The sequence below is a fragment of the Mauremys reevesii genome, linkage group 17, assembly GCF_016161935.1.
Source record: "Mauremys reevesii isolate NIE-2019 linkage group 17, ASM1616193v1, whole genome shotgun sequence".
Lineage (NCBI taxonomy): Eukaryota > Metazoa > Chordata > Testudines > Geoemydidae > Mauremys > Mauremys reevesii.
In genome coordinates, this window is record NC_052639.1 from 107,110 (window position 1) to 125,685 (window position 18,576).

General features: G+C 57.4%; 2 protein-coding genes across 12 annotated transcripts in view; both read right to left on the reverse strand.

Annotated features, from left to right (window-relative positions):
- Positions 1-286: 286 nt before the first annotated feature.
- Positions 287-18,576, reverse strand: part of LOC120385046 (alpha-2-macroglobulin-like protein 1) — a 224,513-nt gene continuing 206,223 nt past the window's right edge. For 4 of the 10 annotated variants that reach the window (XM_039504124.1, XM_039504122.1, XM_039504133.1 and 1 more), the window contains exons 28-36: positions 8,718-8,874; positions 6,971-7,182; positions 6,501-6,716; positions 6,227-6,351; positions 5,722-5,812; positions 3,765-3,833; positions 3,214-3,316; positions 2,496-2,537; positions 1,783-2,161 (exon numbers count right to left, since the gene is read on the reverse strand). In XM_039504124.1, the coding sequence (XP_039360058.1) occupies positions 2,127-2,161; positions 2,496-2,537; positions 3,214-3,316; positions 3,765-3,833; positions 5,722-5,812; positions 6,227-6,351; positions 6,501-6,716; positions 6,971-7,182; positions 8,718-8,874 (1,050 nt within the window). In that variant the 3' untranslated portion in view covers positions 1,783-2,126. Of the gene's footprint in view, positions 1,231-1,782; positions 2,162-2,495; positions 2,538-3,213; positions 3,317-3,764; positions 3,834-5,721; positions 5,813-6,226; positions 6,352-6,500; positions 6,717-6,970; positions 7,183-8,717; positions 8,875-18,576 lie in introns of those variants that run through there. The other 6 variants (XM_039504138.1, XM_039504125.1, XM_039504130.1 and 3 more) reach the window with 5 other exon arrangements.
- The window catches only part of LOC120385047 (alpha-2-macroglobulin-like protein 1), a 56,151-nt gene continuing 49,341 nt past the window's right edge, over positions 11,767-18,576 (reverse strand). Inside the window, exons 25-26 of one of the 2 annotated variants that reach the window (XM_039504142.1) lie at positions 15,766-15,847; positions 11,767-12,260 (exon numbers count right to left, since the gene is read on the reverse strand). In XM_039504142.1, coding sequence (XP_039360076.1) covers positions 11,996-12,260; positions 15,766-15,847 — 347 coding nt within the window. In that variant the 3' untranslated portion in view covers positions 11,767-11,995. The remainder of the gene's footprint in view (positions 12,261-15,765; positions 15,848-18,576) is intronic. The other variant, XM_039504141.1, reaches the window with a different exon arrangement.

An 18,576-nucleotide genomic window follows, 5' to 3' on the forward strand; every position in this document is an offset into this window, starting at 1 on the left:
AGCCATGGTCTGTGCCCAGGGAGGGAAGCCCACACCTCTTGCTAGAGCAGCTCCCACTTGTTCCCAGGACAGGAGCTGGCGCTGCTGCTTTGGGGGTGGCAGCAGGAGGTGGCACTGTGGGTGGTTCGAGCTCAGTGTGATTTGGGCAGGAACACAAGTGCCGGAGGAAATGGGGATTGTTCTGAACAGTTTATGTCAGTGGTTCTCCCTCCACCTGTGGCCGAGGACAAACAGGGGCTGGCAAACTAGGTCTAAGGAGTCTGCGAAAGGCCATAGTTCCCACAGAACAGTGGTTTTCACCCTGTGGTCTGCAACCCCCTGGGAGTCCACAGACTCTAAGATTTCCAAGGGGGTCCGCACCTCCCTTCGAAATGTTATAGGGGTCCCCAATGGGAAAAGGTAGAAAGCCCGGGGTTCCTATCTAAACAATATCTAAATGGAATCTGATGGAACAAAGAAAAGCCAATTCTCCAGCCTGAGGGCTGAATATCAAAGACCCGCTGTAAACAATGGCGGGTGAGAGCATCTCAAAGAAAAGACTGGGAGAGAATTTTATCATGGAAAGGGTCAGGCAGCTGAAACAGAGGGGCTGCTATTAGCTCCACCTATAAACATCACTGGGAACAGGAATTAAATGCCACCAGCTCTGTTAGTGTAACGTTATCGCTACAGAAGCCAGGCCCGGGCAAAGAGGAAGAGAAATGCCTTTTTGTGACTGCCCCGGCTGCACACAGGACAATACCATCTTTCAATACGGGAGCACTTCCTATTCCCCAAATACTAAAGTCCAGTTCTCCTGCCTCCTTAGACAGGCACGTGCAGCCCTCTGGGACGTATTTCTTCCATCCTTTCCCACTGAGACTGAGCTTGTGGTTGTGACTCTTTGGTGAATCTTTCACACACTGGCCCTGGGGAAAGCCCCTGCACCTACAAACTGCAACAGGTGCCTTTAACATCTACACAAAGGAAAAGGAGCTTCCTGCTTGTAAAGGGGACCTGCAAAGAGTTCTTGCTTCTTTGGATAGGGAGGGTCTGAACGGTCTATGGATTTATTTTTCTTGCTTCCTATTTACCTACTTCCTAAGTAGCAGGAATGTCGAGTCTGATCTGCTCTGGGGTCTCTGGAGGACTGGCTGGGCATCTCACAGCATGTACACTAGGCTCTCACACCTTGGTTGACTGGGGATAGACCTGTCACAGAGATCGCCTTTCCCCACAATGGTCATTGGTCCGTGGAATTAAACAGATAGTAACAAAACATACCAAAAAAACCAAAACCAAGCAATAGTTGTAAGGAGTCGGACAAGCCATTCCTCCCTCTCTCAGGCCTTCGCTTTTAAAATCAATTTAGTTCAACCCATGCAAGCTGGTAGAGGTGCTCCTGTCAGGCTGAGAGAAGAGTTTGTTTCTGGTTTAGCTTCAGTTCCTAATTGATTGAACCTAAACTAAAACAACCTCCGCCACACCACAATAAGTGCATCCACACTGGGGTTTTCACGGGGTAAGTAAACTGGTTTCAAAACTAACTTCAGTTGAACTGGTTCATTTTCATGTAGACGTGTGTAACGAGGGCAGCTCAGCCAGGCGGGGCTGGAACCCGGGGGGCTGTCGCTGACGCTGCCCGACCCAAGGTTAAAGCCAAACCCCACAGCAATGACCGAAGGGCTGGGGAAGGGGACAGAGCCACGATCCCAGGATCTGGCTGCTCTAAGGATGCACAGGAGCCATGTGAGGAGCAGCAGCAGGGCAGGCACAAAGCGACAAAATAGCCTCACAAACAGGTGGGTTTTTCTATTTTGTTTTACGCTGAACCTGCTGCTCCAGGCAGGACGGGAAGCAAACCCCAGGGGTCCCCACTGCAGTCACTGGTCCCCGCGTGTGAGAGACAGCTGGGATCACACGGGCTGGTCTGGGGGCTGAGAGATGGGAGAGCAGGTGGGATGTTTGCAGAGCGAACGGGGAGGCGTTGGCTGAAGAAGGTGCTAAGGGGGATAGTGAAGCTGGTTCGGGGAAGAGAAGCAGCTGAGACGAGGCCTGTCCGTGCCCCCCTGATCCTGGGGTGTCAGCTGCCGGCGCGGGGCTCTCGGGATGGGAGGGGAGGGGCCTGCCCAGCAGGGGTGGGGGCTTCAGCGGGAATTTTCCATCGTGTCGGCGTCAGGGGCTTTAAACAAACACAAACATCCCCTGAGACAGGATCATAATCATCCCCGAACACCCGGCAGACAGCTGTGGACACGGCCCCCCAAAACTCTCCCACCCCCTGATAATACTCTCCCCTCAGAGTCACCCCCTGCCTCCAAGACAGATGCCCGTGGGCCCCACATAGACCCTCCCCCCCCGAAGTCTCTCCCCACACACACATGCTCCTGGTGGGTTCCATGCTCCCATCTCCCCCTCCTTTCCGTCTACAACACACACACACCTCTCCGGCCCATGGACTCCCCCACCCACAAAGCTGTAGGGACTGGAGTTGTGTGCGGGTGCATCACACCTACCTGAGCCGCAGGGGGCGCTGTACTCAGCCTCTGTGTGTTCACCTGCAACAGCAAGGGATGTAAGGAATGGAGGAGACACCCAGTGGGGGGATGAGAACCCCTCCCCCATCCCACACACGCAGAGTCTGTTCCCACAGCCCCAGGGGATCCCTGCTGTAGGTCTGAGCCCTAGAAGGGAGTGGGAGGTCGCCCCCAGCTGTCTGAGTGGGGCTGTGCGCTCTCTCCCATCCCCCATCTCCAAGTAAGTCAGACGGGCCCAAAAATCACCACTGAGTCACCCCTGAAAACACCCAGGGAAACCGTCCTGCCACCTCCTAGCCCAGCACAAAGGATTCTGGGGGTGTCTGAGGAGCTGGATGGCAGGGGAAATGTAGGGGGCCCTGAAGGGGCGGGACTCGCTTGCTCCTGCTGGGACGGCCCCAGTTACACCAGCTGCACCCTCCCCACTAGCCCGACGAGCACACGGTTCCTGTGTCCCTCACGGTGAGCGACCCCACAGACCGAACGCGGGAAGGCTCTGACCTGAGTGGGATTTATGGAAATGGGGCACTTGGATCCTGGGGAGATTTCAGTGACCCCACGCCCTGAGTGTGACACAGAGCCCAGGAGAACAGCTGTAATGGGGGTGGAGCAAGCGTAGGACACGCCCACCCAGCCAGACTGTGCCACAGAGCCTAGCGAGTAGCTGTAATGGGGGCGGATCTCGGGCGGGACTCACCCGTCTCGTAGTAATCGTACAGTCTCACCGGGGCTGCTCTGAGATTCTTCACAGGGAAATCCTGCTCCAGGGAGAAGGTGAAACTCGCCGCCTCCTTCGTCAGCTACCGAGAGAGCGACAGAGTGAGCGCCTGGGCTGAATGGCTGCACTGGCAGTTCGAAGCCCCTCCTCCCCGAGGCTCGGCCTGGCCCAGCCACTTCCCCCTGCCCCTGCGGCCTGGAGTAGTGAGAAAATGGTCCCCCCGAATCTCTGTTCCACCCCCCTGCAAAATGTGACCCCCTTTCATCACACTCAGGGCCCAGTTCCAGCCTCCCCAACCCTGAGCTCCCCATCGCTCCGTTCACGGCCCTCCCTGGGGTTTGGCTGCTCTGGTCCCATCTCTCATCCTTTATGGAAACGAGTCACTTGGAACCAGGGGAGATTTCAGTGACCCCTCGCCGTGCGTGTGACACAGAGCCCATGAGAGCAGCTGTAATGGGGGTGGAGCCAGGGCAGGACACGCCCTCCCCATTCACACCAGGCTGCCGGAGCCCTGGGCTACCCGCACTCACCTGGTCCAGATAGAGCGTCACCTGGTCGTTCTGCACCTCTAGCCTCTTCACCAAAAGCTGCTTCTCCAGCTAGGAGCAGAGGGAGGAAACGGCTGAGTCAGGAACGGAGAGAATCATAGAATCATAGAATTCAAGATCAGAAGGGACCATTATGATCATCTAGTCTGACCTCCTGCTAGATGCAGGCCACATAAGCCGATCCACCCACTCCTTTAGCAAGCGACCCCTGCCCCATGCTTCGGAGGAAGGCGAAAAACCTCCAGGGCCACTGCCAGGCTGGGGCTGGAGGCTGGGGCTGGAGTCACTGCTCTGCTGGGGGCTGGGACATGGGGCACCAAATGCCCCCATGGCCGAGGGGCCTGGCTGCCACCCCCCATGCCAGTCACACCTGAGCACTGGGTGTCCGCTGGGGGAGAGGCGGGAGTCAAGATGTAAGCAGAGTCAGGATGAGCCCCACCCTGACATCTGGTGGTAAATTACGGGGAGTGCAGAAAGAAGTTTCAAGTGTTTGCATTGGCATTTCATTTATTTGCATTGGCACTCCCACCCCACTTAGCATACAGCACAGAAGCTTGGGATGGTTATTTTCACAGTGGTGGGATCCCCAATTTCGTTGTTATTGGGGCAGGAGGAACGAAATGTTGTCATCCTGATTAAGTAAATGAGGAACTACAAAACTGTCTTATGATAGAGGGTTTCATTATCAACTAAATAGCACTTGCTAGACAAGGGACATGGGTTCCAAAACCCATTGAAAAGAGAGAGGCTGGGGACAGAGATCTGTACTTGGTGGTATAGGTGCCTTGTGTGAGCCAGAAGCACCAGTTCCACCTATGCTTCTCTCCACTGTGGAATGTCAGAGTTAATTTTTCATTCCCTTAAGAATCTAGATACAGGTCACTGAGCTGAATTCACTGGCACTGGGACTCCCCTACTATGAGCTAGAATCACTAAGAGCTGAAATCACTGAAGAGCTGGACTTGCTGAGCTGAGAGCACTGAGTACTGTGCTAATGAGTGGGGGAGCCTGAAGCAATACCATGGAGCAGAGCAGCTGGCAGAGCGGAGTGGAGCAGTTTGTGCAGCCACTGGGTGAGTGGAGCCGAGCAGCTTGCGAGGACGGCCGGAGCAGATCACAGGACAGGTGGCGGACCAGAGCAGCTGGCAGAGCGGAGCAGCCACAGAGCCAGCGGAGCTGTTTGCGGGGACGACTTGTGGAAGCAAAACCCCACGAAGAGGCAGGGCAGTTGGCCCCGAACCACGTAAGGTGCCCATTTCTTCCCAGGCTGGGGAGGGGGACCTCTGCAGAGAGACTCTTGAACTCTGAGGCTGCACTGACCCGGGACAGAGACCTTTGGATTGTGGGACTTTTGGGACTGTGGGTGATTTGGGGGTTGCTGGACTCAAGGGCCCAGAGAGAAGGACACAGCCCAATTTGCTGGGGTGGGTCTTTGCTCATGGTTTGACCTATGAACTCTAGTTGAGGTATTTTCCCAATTTAATGCTTGTTGTTTATCTCATGTGATTAAACCTTTTCTGCTACACCAAGAGTCTGTGCTTGCGAGAGAAGTATTGCCTCCTCAAGGTGCCCAGGGTGTGTGTAAGATTTTCCCAGGTCACTGGGTGGGGGCTCGAGCTGGTTTGCATTATGTTGTGGGAAGGGACCCTATGTATTGAACCCAGCCCTTGCTGCTATCGTTTCAGCCTGGCAGAGGGTTACATAGACATGGGCATTGTGTTGTAGGGGGAGATAAGCAGGGTCAGGACCTGCTCAGTGACTGGATAGGAGACCCAGGGCTGCACAGTGCCCTGGGACAGGGCTCTGCAGGAGAAGCTCGCCCTGGGGGTCAGAGCTGCAATGTCTGCTCGCCTGGGGGTCTGGGCTCTCCCCCACGGATCATCCCCTGGTTTCATGCTGTGTGACTGGCCCAGCCTGTTATCCTCCCTGGGAAGCTCACCTGCCGCAGGGAGCTCTGGACGGGGATGTAGCCGGACGGCAGCTTGGCCTCGATGATGGCCATGTTGGTGGCTGGGCGCTCCCCGCTGTACCTGCAACAGGAGCCGTGCGCTGAGGTCGGGGTTAGCCCTGGATACAGACCCCAGGGGGGTGGAGGGGGAGGGGAGGCCTCCCGTCCTCTCGGCCTGCAGGCGTCTCTAATGCCTCTGCCTGCTCCGGGCTGTGAACCCCGCTAGCCCCCGGCCAGCCCTGAGCTCCCCAGCAAGGGGCCCGACCCCAGGAGCTGCTTGGGAGCCGACTGTCCATTAGATCAGCCCCGGGACCAGCCCTTTAGCCCCTGGCACATTCCAAGGGGCCCCCGCCTCTGCCCCGAGCCCTGTGAGGATGGCTCCCTGGATCGATTCCTGCAGTGGGGCGGCTCTGCCCTGGCCATTTCCCCGCTGCCTGGGGCCTGCCCCTGCCCCCAGGCGCTCGCACCCAGCGGGGGTGGGGGCTGGGGCTCGTACCGGGCGTGCAGCACGAGGCTGAAGCGGGATGTGGCGTTCTCGGTGCACTCCTTCGGCTCCGTCTCCACCCGCAGGTCAAAGGTCGCGGCGCTCTTTGGGGGCGGCACGTTGTAGCGCAGAGTCAGCTGGGAGACAAGCAATAGGTTGGGGCAGAGCCTGCTGCCTCTGCCACCGCAGATCAGAGCCTGGTCCCAGAGCCAGGTGCCGTGGGGCAGGGCAAGGGCACAGCCAGTCACCGCTGGGCTGGCTGGGCCCCAGGGGCTCCTGCACTCACCTGCACAAAGACACAGCCCTCGCCGCTGGCCTGCACCGTGTACTGCCCGGGGATCTCCTGCAGGGCCGCTTGCTGCAGCACCAGCCGGTTGGCGTTGTCCACGTGGAATTGCTGCCGGGCCCCGGCCTGGGAGCTCACCGTCACCGACACAGCCCCGCTCGCGCTGTACGTCAGGGCTGCGTATTTGGCCAGGGCCTGCAGGGCCACCACCGTGTCCTGGGGAGGAGAGTCACCCAGCTGCTGTCACGCTCTGGGGAGAGGAGCCCGGCTCAGACTCACTGCAGCAGGATCGGGACCCACTGGGGCACTGACACCAGGACCCTGGTTCCCAGCCCCTGAGGGCAGGGGGCTCTGCACCCAGGACTCCCTCTCCCAGGAAGGGCCCCAGCTCAGCTGCGGAGCTGCGGCTCTCGGGAGCCCCTTCCTGCACCAGGGCCCCAGCACTGGTTTGCCGAGGGCAGGGGTGTTACCTGCGTGGAGGAGAAGCCCCCGTAGGGGTTCTGCTGCTTGCTGAGCCAGCGGACGATCTGGACGGCGGTCGCCATGTCGGCAGCAGACACGTTGGGCAAGGAGAGATAGGCCAGGAGCACGTAAGCCGTCATCTCCACCTCCGCCGACGGGGCCTGGTTCCCATAGGGGCTGGGCAGGGCCTTCACCTTCCTCTGCCAGTGGAGCTGTCCCCCTAGGAGAGGGGCCGAGGGAAGGGCAGCCCCATGGCTGCAGTTACAACACAGTGGGTCACCTGTTTCCTTTCTAAAGGGGCCCCAGGGGCTTCCCAGGCCAGAGGACGCCTGCTCCCCACTGAATGCAGCCACCTCTGGGGCAGGACACGGCAGGTGATTCACAGCGCACAGGAGGGCTACACAAGTGTAACACGACACCTCTGGGTGGGTCGTCAGCAGGGATTGAACCCTGGATCTCTGACTCGAAACCCCTGAGCCTCTGCTGCCCGAGCTTCAAGCTGAGCCCAGGAGGCTTGCCAGCTCCAGGCACCCGCTAACGCTCTCTGGGGTGCAGTCACTAGAGGGGGGCAGAGATCCCCTGTGTTAGTTTGGCCCCTGCCCAGAGCCTGGCCCAGGCAAAGGGCAGGGGGCAGAGCTGATGCCGGGTTAACACCCCCCTCCTGAGTGATCCCTAGGGCCTTGAAGACAGGACCATCACCAGAGTCCAACAGGCCCTCAGTGCACCCCTAGGAGCACAGCTCAGTCTGAGCTCGAATGGGGCCGAGGAGATGCACAGAGATCACTGGGGCGTGTTCATGACAAGTGTGAGGGCCCCAACCTGGGACTCCCAGCGCCCCCTGGCCTCATGCCGAGGGCTCCTTCAGCTCAGCACCGACATGGGGCAGCGCCACCTCCTGCATCCCCAGCCGTGCTCCCAGTGGGCCTCAGGCCTCCCATGGGACCTCTTGCCCTATGGGGAGCTGGCCCCAGGCTGCATCGCTCAGAGCACCACAAACCCAAGGGCATCTGTGCAGGGACAGGCTGGGGGAACTGGAACTGGGGGACGGGAAGCCTCCCATGGGTCCATGGGGGGCACATGGTGCAGATAAGGGGGCACCCAGAGACCTGCTTCCCTGTACAACCCCCTCTCCCAGAGACAGCAGGGCCTAGCGAGCCCTGGCCCAGGGCAGCCTGTCCCCTCCCAGCATTAGCCAGGCCAAGCCGAGAAGCCTCAGGCAGGGACTTCCCTGCTGGGATGTCCCCAACACAGGATGGGGGCTGGGATCCTGCGGCATTTCCCCAGGGCTCGGTTATGCCCCATTCCCCTGGGAGCTGCCTACGCAAGGCCCTGCCCCACGGCTCGGAGCCCACTGGACCCATCACGCTCCTGGCCCCGGGTGCTTTAGAGGGCTGGGTTGGGACATGGGGCTGTGCCCCTCTAGGCTCTCAGCTCCGATCCCCCCAGGCTGGCAGCGACCCAGCCTCGCCCCCCCTTCGCTCCGTGCGCTGGGCCCTGGGAAATGGCGGGACGATCTCACTCCAGCTCTGAGGGGAGAAGTGTCCCCACGACAGAGCCCGGCGCGTCGGCCCCTCACTGGCAGCCTCAGCAGAGACCACGGACTGACTGAGCCACGGAGACCCAGCTCCCTGCCAGGCTGAGGAGGCCCCGGGGCAGGGGGCACCTGGGTGGGCAGGGCCGTGGGGGGCAGCTGGCCCTGCCCTGGGCCCAGAGGCCGGCAGCGAGGGGAGCACTAGAGCGAGGTGCTGCCGGTACCGGCGCTGACGCTGTGCTGGGCCAGGCGCTGCAGGAGGGCGTCCCGCAGCTCAGTGCTCCCCGCCAGCCCGAAGGCGTAGGCCAGCAGCGCCTGCGTGTAGAGGTCGCTGGTGCTCGACTCCCGGAGGCACTGGAGAGCCCTGGTCACCGTGGGGTCCTGGGACGGAGGAGACACCGAACAGACTCCCCGTCAGGCTGAGCCGGCCAGAGGAGACGCCCCGCGCCTGGGTGTGTCCCCCGGCACCCACCCCATGGGGCCCTAACACCCCCTCCCACCAGCCTGTCGTCACCTCCCCCGACTCATCCCCCCACCGCCACCCGCACCCTGCGCCCCACAAGCCTCCCCAGACTCCCTTCCCTGAGCACTAGACACCAAACAGACTCCCCGTCAGGCTGAGCTGGCCATAAGAGACCCCCTGCGCCTGAGTGTGTCCCCCGGCACCCACCCATGGGGCTTTAATAATGTTCCACCAGGCAGAGAGCTGTCACCCATCTGTTGCCACTGCCACCTGTGCCCTGGGACCAGCTTGCCCAAGCCATGCCCAGATCCCCCAAGAGCCACACCCAGATCCAGAAACTGGCCAAGTCGCTGAATCTTTTTGATTCCCCGACCCACTGTCCCCATCCCAACCTCTCCCTGACCTGCCTCCCAGTATCAACTCCTCTCCCCACTGCCTCCAACAGCACCCCAAATCCCTCCCTGGTACCAACCCCCCACAACTCCCCCATCTCACCCCAAATCCCTCCCTGGTACCAACCCCCACAGCTCCCCACCTCACCCCAAATCCCTCCTGGTACCAACCCCTACAGCTCCCCACCTCACCCCAAATCCCTCCTGGTACCAACCCCCACAACTCCCCATCTCACCCCAAATCCCTCCCTGTTGCCAACCCCACAGGTCCCCACCTCACCCCAAATCCCTCCTGGTACCAACCCCACAGCTCCCCACCTCACCCCAAATCCTTCCCTGGCACTAACTCCCCCTCACTGTCACCAACAATCTCAATTCCCCCAGCTGCCGGCCCTCCTGGGGCAGCCGGGCTTAGCCTCACCGTGAGGGCTGCCCCAGCTCCAGCAGCGCTGCCGTGATATACGCTGAGAGAGAGCTTGTCCACCACGCCGCCCTGAGAGGATGGAGACACCGGGAGCTGGCTCAGACAGAGCTGCAGGGCATGTTGCCAGGAGCAGGTGAGCCGCTGCCCAGGACAGGCCCATTGGGACAGAGACGACCCGGCTCCAGCGCTCCGAGTGGCTGGATTTGGGTCCTGCCTCCTGCTGGGTCCTGCCAGGCCCATCTGGATCCCGAGCAGCTGCCCCCAGTTGTAGCAGCCACTCACTGTGGCAGTGAGTTCCACAGCTTTGTTATAGGGAGAGGCGGTAGCTGATCCATTTTCAAGGCTGTATAAAATTTCAGTACAAAATCCTATCTGATCCACCCTGGAACCAGAGGTTGGGAAGTTGGTTTGAACTGACATTTGCCAGTTTTCCTGTGAAGACCAGGGGCCGTTTCTGGGAGGCTGAGGGATTTGCCCCTCACTGGGCAAGTTCCTGCTCATTAAATAGTCCCCGTGCAGGAATCTGGACTTGGCCTAAGATTTGTCTCCTTCTCGCTCCCAAAACAGCCGGGTACAGCCCTTGCCCCTCCCGGAGAGTCCCAGCTTCCTGCAAACTCAGGGGCAGTGGCAGGAATTGGGCTGTGACTCGAGCTGGGTAGGAATTTCCTGCTGAAATGATTTCTCGACAGACGATGCAGTTTCCACAAAACCAAAACTCTGCAGGAAAATGTTACTTTTGCTGAAATGTTTCGATTTCTGTCGGGAAAATGGAAACGCAACATTCTGCAGTGAGGCAGCAGGGCCCAAATCGCAGCCTCTCGGGTTGGCGACCTGAACCGAAACCTTCCACTGCGAACCGGTTCAGCTTTCAGCTGGACTGGCCTCGTGCCCCCGCTCCCCCATGGACTTGGCTCCTTCGGACTACATCTCCCATGATGCACCGCAACAGCCCTTCTGACTGAGCCGCGTGGGGAGTTGTGGGAGTCACATGACTTCAGGGCTGGGCCCTGCCCCTCAGGCTCTCCATGCCAGGCAATGAGTGCGGGGTCTGCTCAGTGCCCACGGGGAGACTGGCCTGTGCAGGAGCCAGGGGGGGCTGGGCCAGGGCTGCTCCCTCGTTCGGTGCAATAACCCGCTGCCCCGGCCGTTCCAGCCTTTCAGCCGTTGCTAAAAACCCAGGGAAATCCCCCAACCCGAAATGGGTCACAACAACCAGCTGCCCTGAGGGGGCCCCGCCCCCTTTCCCCGCTTGTCCCCGACTCCCCCTCCCCATGCCATCAGCCTGTGCCCCAGCCTCCCACCTGCAGGGCGTTGTTCAACAGCGTCCCCCACCTGCGGAAGCAGCCGCTCTCCAGCTGGTGACGCGGCAGCCACCTGAGGGCGTCTGCTCGATGCTTCTCGTCGAGGGAGATGTAGGGCCTGGCCTGGCCAAAGGACTTGAGAACGGCCGTCAGCCTGGGCGGGAGAGACCCGTCAGAGGACACGCTGCAGGAGATGCTGCGGGCCAGGAGGGAGGTGCGTGGGGCTGGGGCTGAGGGTCAGCATTGTGGGGTGAGCAGAGCTGTCAGGGAGCCCAGAACAGGAATGGGGGTGTGATGGAGTAGGGACCGTCTGTGTGGGGGTTGGGAGAGCCGGGATGACTTTAGGTGAGAGACAGGACCTGAGCCACTAATCTGAGCCAGGCAGGGGAGGGGTGTCAGCACCTTGCCTGGGAAGCTGGACAAAGAAGGGGCCTGCTGGAGGAATTAGTTCAGTTTTCAGTTTTGGGCTGGGTGGTGGAATTCAGGGAATCCCAAGCTGGGGACTAAGCTTCCTGAACTCCCAGAAGGACCAGATTGAGGGGCCCTGGTTGTGCCTACAAGCTCTGCTGTAGCCTGCGTTCCTGTTGTCCAATAAACCTTCTGTTTTACTGGCTGGCTGAGAGTCACTGTGAGTCCCAGGAAGAGGGGTGCAGGGCCTGACTCCCCCACACTCCGTGACAACTGGTGGTAGCGGTGGGATTGAATGCACCCCATGGACGGTGCTTCCTGCAGTAAGTGACTGGGGAGCAGTAAAACGAAGGGACGATTTCAGGGGTGATTAACCCCTGGGAGCGTGTGCCCAGTGAGAAGGACTTTTGCAGTAACAGGGTCTCCCGGGGGATTGCAGCGAGCGGTCCTGGGGCGGAGGAGTCTGCAGCTCGACTCTGGCAGAGAGGTGGTGACCTCAAGAAGGACTGGCATGCTAGGGGTCTCCCTCGAAACCGAGGGGAGCAGTGATCACCCAGGCCTGCAAGTGGCCAGCAGGAAGATGTATGCTAAGCGCCTTAAGTGTGACCTGGTTAAACTGCTGGTACTGGAGCAACTGTATGAACGGTGCCCACCCGACCTGAGGCTGTGGTTGAGGGACCAAAAGCCAGAGAACCCGCGACATGCAGGGCGGCTGGCTGATGACTTTGTGAAGAGCCGGTCGGGGGGTAGCAGGGAGTAGTCCCAAAGGAACAGGCCTGCTGCGATGCAGAGAGAGAGTCACCCTGGGACCTCCCAAAGGGGGAATAGGGAGAACCCCCTCCCAAGGGGAATGCCCAGGGACACGGCTCAGAGAGGCTGCAGCCTCAGACCCAGCCAGCAGAAGGGAGCAGGTCCCCATCTCTGTCCCAACTGCTGAGTTCCAGGCTGAGTTGCAGAAAGATCCCTCCTTGCGGAGGCCAAGGGACCTGGCCGACCTCAGTGCATTACAGTCCATGAGGAGAGGTTGCAAGGAGAGGTTCCTGTGGGAGAAGGGGTTCCTGTACCGAGAATGGGCTCCGCCCGGGGAAGTAGAGTCATGGGGGATCAGGAGGCAGCTGGTGTTTCCCCAGAAGTTTCGCCACAAGCTACTGTACCTGGCCCATGACATCCCTCTTGCAGGGCCCCAGGGAATCCGGCGCACCAGGCAGAGGCTGCTAAGGAACTTTTACTGGCCTGGGGTCTTTACCCATGTCCGACAGTACTGCCAATCCTGTGACCCCTGCCAGCGGGTGGGGAAGGCCCGGGACAAGGGGAAAGCGGCTTTGAGGCCTTTACCCATCACAGAAGAACCTTTCCAGAAGGTGGCCATGGACATAGTGGGACCTCTCAGCAAGACGACCCGGTCGGGGAAAAAATACATTCTGGTGATGGTAGATTTCGCCACTCGCTACCCCGAGGCGGTGGCCTTGTCCTCTATCGAAGCAGACACCATGGCAGATGTGCTGCTGACCATTTTCAGTCAGGTGGGGTTCCCCAAGGAAGTCTTAACGGACCAGGGGTCCAACTTCATGTCGGCCCTGCTCCGGTGCTTGTGGGAGAAATGTGGGGTCTGGCACAACTGGGCCTCAGCGTATCACCCCCAGTCCAACGGGCTGGTGGAAAGGTTCAACGGGACGCTAAAGATGATGCTAAAAACATTTATGCACCAGCACCCACAGGACTGGGACAAGTACTTACCTCACCTGCTGTTCGCGTACCGGGAGGTACCCCAGAAATCTACCGGGTTTTTGCCTTTCGAACTGTTATATGGAAGGCGGGTAAAGGTGCCCCTGGACCTGATGAGAGATGAATGGGAGGGGAAGACCGCTCCCGATGGAGAATCAGTGGTGGAGTATGTCCTGACCTTCCAGGAAAGACTTGCCGAGCTCATGGGCCTGGCCAGGGAGAATCTGGCCCGAGCCCAGAGGAAGCAGAAGGTCTGGTATGACCGCACGGCGTGGGCCTGTGCCTTCGCCACTGGGGATCACGTGATGGTTCTCATCCCCGTGAGAAAGAACAAACTCCAGGCCGCCTGGGAAAGGCCTTTCAAGGTTGTCAAGCAACTAAATGAGGTAAACTATGTGGTGGAGCTGTCTAACCAGGCACATCACCGCCAGGTGTACCATGTTAATATGATGAAGCCATACTATGACGGGGGAATGTGGTGGTGGCCGTGTGTGGACATTGGGAAGAGCAGGGAGATGACCCTTTAGTGGATCTATCCCCTGGGACAAAAGCTGGTTCCCCCCTGGAGGCAATTCAACTCTCTGATCAGCTGACCCTGGCCCAGCACGCTGAGATCAGAGGGGTGCTGCATCTATACTCTCAGCTGTTTTCCAACCAGCCTGGACATACTAATTTGACTGTCCACCGGGTGGAGACCGGGTCACATCCTCCTATAAGATGCTCCCCTTTTCGAGTCACCGGGAAAACTGTCCAGGACCTAGAAAGAGAGGTCAGGGACATGCTGGCTTTGGGGGTGATCCAGCCATCTTCCAGACCTTGGGCCTCGCCAGTGGTTATGGTCCCCAAAAGGGATGGGTCAATCTGGTTCTGTGTGGACTATCGAAAGCTCAATGCAATCACCGTATCTGATGCCTACCCCATGCCCAGGCCTAACGAGCTCCTAGACAAGCTGGGAGGTGCTCGGTACCTCACCACCATGGATCTTACAAGGGCTACTGGCAAGTGCCGCTGGACGCAGGCTAAAATCGGCCTTTATCACCACTCTGGGACTCTACGAGTTTCTGACCCTGCCCTTCGGCCTCAAGGGAGCACCAGCCACCTTCCAGCGCCTTTTGGATGAGCTACTGAGGGGAATGGAGAGTTTTGCCGTGGCGTATATCGACGACATCTGCGTCTTTAGCCGGACCTGGGAGGACCACGTGTCCCAGGTTAAACAAGTGCTGGACCGACTCCGGGAGGGTGGGTTAACCGTAAAGGCTGAGAAGTGCAAGGTGGAGATGGCTGAAGTATCTTACCTGGGCCATCGGGTGGGGAACAGCTGCCTAAAGCCGGAACCAGCCAAGGTGGAGGTGATCAGAGACTGGCCCGCTCCCCAAACCAAAAAGCAGGTCCAGGCCTTTATTGGGATAGCGGGGTACTATCGTAGGTTCATGCCCCACTTTAGCGCCATAGACGCCCCCATCACTGAGCTGTGCAAGAAGGGGAAGCCAGACAAGGACCAAGCAGTGCCACCAGGCTCTCCGGGCGCTGAAGGAGGCTCTGGTTAGCGGCCCAGTTCTGGCAAACCCAGATTTTGACAAGCCCTTTATGGTGTTTACCGACGCCTCAGACACGGGCCTGGGGGCGGTGTTGATGCAGGAGGATGAAAAGGGGGAGAGACACCCCATCGTGTACCTGAGCAAGAAGTTGCTACCTCGGGAGCAGAACTACGCGGCCATCGAGAAGGAATGCCTGGCCATGGTGTGGGCCCTGAAGAAACTGGAGCCATATCTCTTTGGGCGCCACTTCACCGTGTACACCGACCACTCTCCCCTGACCTGGCTGCACCAGATGAAAGGAGCCAACGCCAAGCTTCTGAGGTGGAGCCTGCTCCTGCAGGACTATGACATGGACGTGGTCCATGTGAAGGGAAGTGCCAACCTGATAGTGGATGCGTTGTCCCGGAGAGGGGGCCCTGAACTTCCCCAGGTCACTGGGCAGAGTGACCCCGCTCAGTTCAGTCTTGAAGGGGGGAGAGATGTGATGGAGTAGGGGCTGTCTGTGTGGGGGATGGGAGAGCCGGGGATGACTTTAGGTGAGAGACAGGACCTGAGCCTGTAATCTGAGCCAGGCAGCGGGGAGGGGTGTCAGCACCTTTGCCCGGGAAGCTGGACAAAGTAAGGAGCCTGCTGGAGGGAGTTAGTTCAGTTTCGGTTTTGGGCTGGGTGGTGGAATTCAGGGAATCCCAAGCTGGGGACTAAGCTTCCTGCACCCCCAGAAGGACCAGATTGAGGGGTCCTGGTTGTGCCCACAAGCTCTGCTGTAGCCTGCATTCCTGTTGTCCAATAAACCTTCTGTTTTACTGGCTGGCTGAGAGTCACTGTGAGTCCCAGGAAGAGGGGTATAGGGCCTGACTCCCCCATACTCCGTGACAGGGGGGTGGAGGGTTGGAGTGAGTACGAGGGGCAGAGCTGTGTGGGGAGCAGGACTGGAATAGCAGTGGGGCTGGGGGTCAGGCTGCAGCCCGGTAGGCCCTGCCCACCCAGAGCCCTGACTCGCCCGTGCCGTGCGGCCCCTCACCAGGTGTTGCCCGTGGCGTCGCTCTCCCCAAAGGCGCTGTAAGAGCCGTCGTTGTGCTTATAGAGCAGCTCACGCTGGTAGCCTGTGGGGATGGGAGAGAGACAGCGAGTTCTGGATCCGCTCACCCCCAGGGGCTAGAATCCACCCCCAAGCCTGCACCCCGTGGGGCCCGCTAGCCCTCCCCTCCCCCACGGCACTGAGACTCAGAGATTCCAGGGGTCGGTTTGAATAGGGGGATGGAGTTAAGGCTGAATAGGGCCCCGATCCCCCAAATGCTCTAGCGCCCCGACCTGGGGCTGGATCCCAACCAGCGCCCCCTAGAGGGGAAAGGGCTCCTCTCCGGTTCCCTGAACCCTGAGTCTAACAGTCCTTATGACCTGGGCCTCAGAGAAAGAAAGGCCAAGGATCTCATTCCCTGACCCCCAGAGCCAGCCAGGGCCCTGATCTGGGGCTGGACTGGAACTCAGGCCCCAGAGGTGGCATGGACAGGGCCCGATGTGACGAAGTGGGAATGTTCTCGATATGTTATGTGAATGCCGAGTGGGGAGTATTGACCGGGGAAGGTTGCAGGGGAGTTGTGCTGGGACGACCTGTTCTGGGGAAGGGAGGATACCTGAGCATGTAACCTGAGAACCGAGGAGGAGGGTTGGAGGCCAGGTAACACCTCTGCCTGGGAAACTGGACAAAGGACAAAGGCTGGGGGAGGAGCTGGGGGGAGAACATAAGAACGGCCGTGCAGGTCAGACCAAAGGTCCATCTAGCCCAGTATCTGTCCACCAACAGTGGCCAATGCCAGGTGCCCCAGAGGGAGTGAACCCAACAGGCAATGATCAAGTGATTTCTCTCCTGCCATCCATCTCCATCCTCTGATGAACAGAGGCTAGGGACACCATTCTTACCCATCCTAGCTAATAGCCATTTATGGACTTAGCCACCATGAATTTATCCAGTCCCCTTTTAAACATTGTTATAGTCCTAGCCTTCACAACCTCCTCAGGTAAAGAGTTCCACAAGTTGACTGTGCGCTGCGTGAAGAAGAACTTCCTTTTATTTGTTTTAAACCTGCTGCCTATTAATTTCATTTGGTGACCCCTAGTTCTTGTATTATGGGAATAAGTAAATAACTTTTCCTTATCCACTTTCTCAACATCACTCATGATTTTATATATCTCTATCATATCCCCCTTTAATCTTCTCTTTTTCAAGCTGAAGAGACCTAGCCTCTTTAATCTCTCCTCATATGGGACTCTCTCCAAACCCCTAATCATTTTAGTTGCCCTTTTCTGAACCTTTTCTAGTGCTAGAATATCTTTTTTGAGGTGAGGAGACCACATCTGTACACAGTATTCGAGATGTGGGCGTACCATGGATTTATATAAGGGCAATAATATATTCTCAGTCTTATTCTCTATCCCCTTTTTAATCATTCCTAACATCCTGTTTGCTTTTTTGACCGCCTCTGCACACTGCGTGGACATCTTCAGAGAACTATCCACGATGACTCCAAGATCTTTTTCTTGACTCGTTGTAGCTAAATTAGCCCCCATCATGTTGTATGTATAGTTGGGGTTATTTTTTCCACTGTGCATTACTTTACATTTATCCACATTAAATTTCATTTGCCATTTTGTTGCCCAATCACTTAGTTTTGTGAGATCTTTTTGAAGTTCTTCACAATCTGCTTTGGTCTTAACTATCTTGAGCAGTTTAGTATCATCTGCAAACTTTGCCACCTCACTGTTCACCCCTTTCTCCAGATCATTTATGAATAAATTGAATAGGATTGGTCCTAGGACTGACCCTTGGGGAACACCACTAGTTATCCCTCTCCATTCTGAGAATTTACCATTAATTCCTACCCTTTGTTCCCTGTCCTTTAACCAGTTCTCAATCCATGAAAGGACCTTCCCTTTTATCCCATGACAGCTTAATTTACGTAAGAGCCTTTGATGAGGGACCTTGTCAAAGGCTTTCTGGAAATCTAAGTACACTATGTCCACCGGATCCCCCTTGTCCACATGTTTGTTGACCCCTTCAAAGAACTTTAATAGATTAGTAAGACACGATTTCCCTTTACAGAAACCATGTTGACTATTGCTCAACAGTTTATGTTTTTCTATGTGTCTGACAATTTTATTCTTAACTATTGTTTCGACTAATTTGCCCGGTACCGACGTTAGACTTACCTGTCTGTAATTGCCGGGATCACCCCTAGAGCCCTTTTTAAATATTGGCGTTACATTAGCTAACTTCCAGTCATTGGATACCGAAGCCGATTTAAAGGACACGTTACAAACCTTAGTTAATAGTTCCGCAACTTCACATTTGAGTTCTTTCAGAACTCTTGGGTGAATGCCATCGGGTCCCGGTGACTTGTTAAGGTTGAGTTTATCAATTAATTTCAAAACCTCCTCTAGTGACACTTCAATCTGTGACAGTTCCTCAGATTTGTCACCTACAAAAGCCAGCTCAGGTTTGGGAATCTCCCTAACATCCTCAGCCGTGAAGACTGAAGCAAAGAATCCATTTAGTTTCTCCGCAATGACTTTATCGTCTTTAAGCACTCCTTTTGTATTTCGATCGTCAAGGGGCCCCACTGGTTGTTTAGCAGGCTTCCTACTTCTGATGTACTTAAAAAACATTTTGTTATTACCCTTGGAGTTTTTGGATATCCGTTCTTCAAACTCCTCTTTGGCTTTTCTTATTACACTCTTGCACTTAACTTGGCAGTGTTTGTGCTCCTTTCTATTTGCATCACTAGGATTTGACTTCCACTTTTTAAAGGAAGTCTTTTAAAAGACTGAGTGAGGC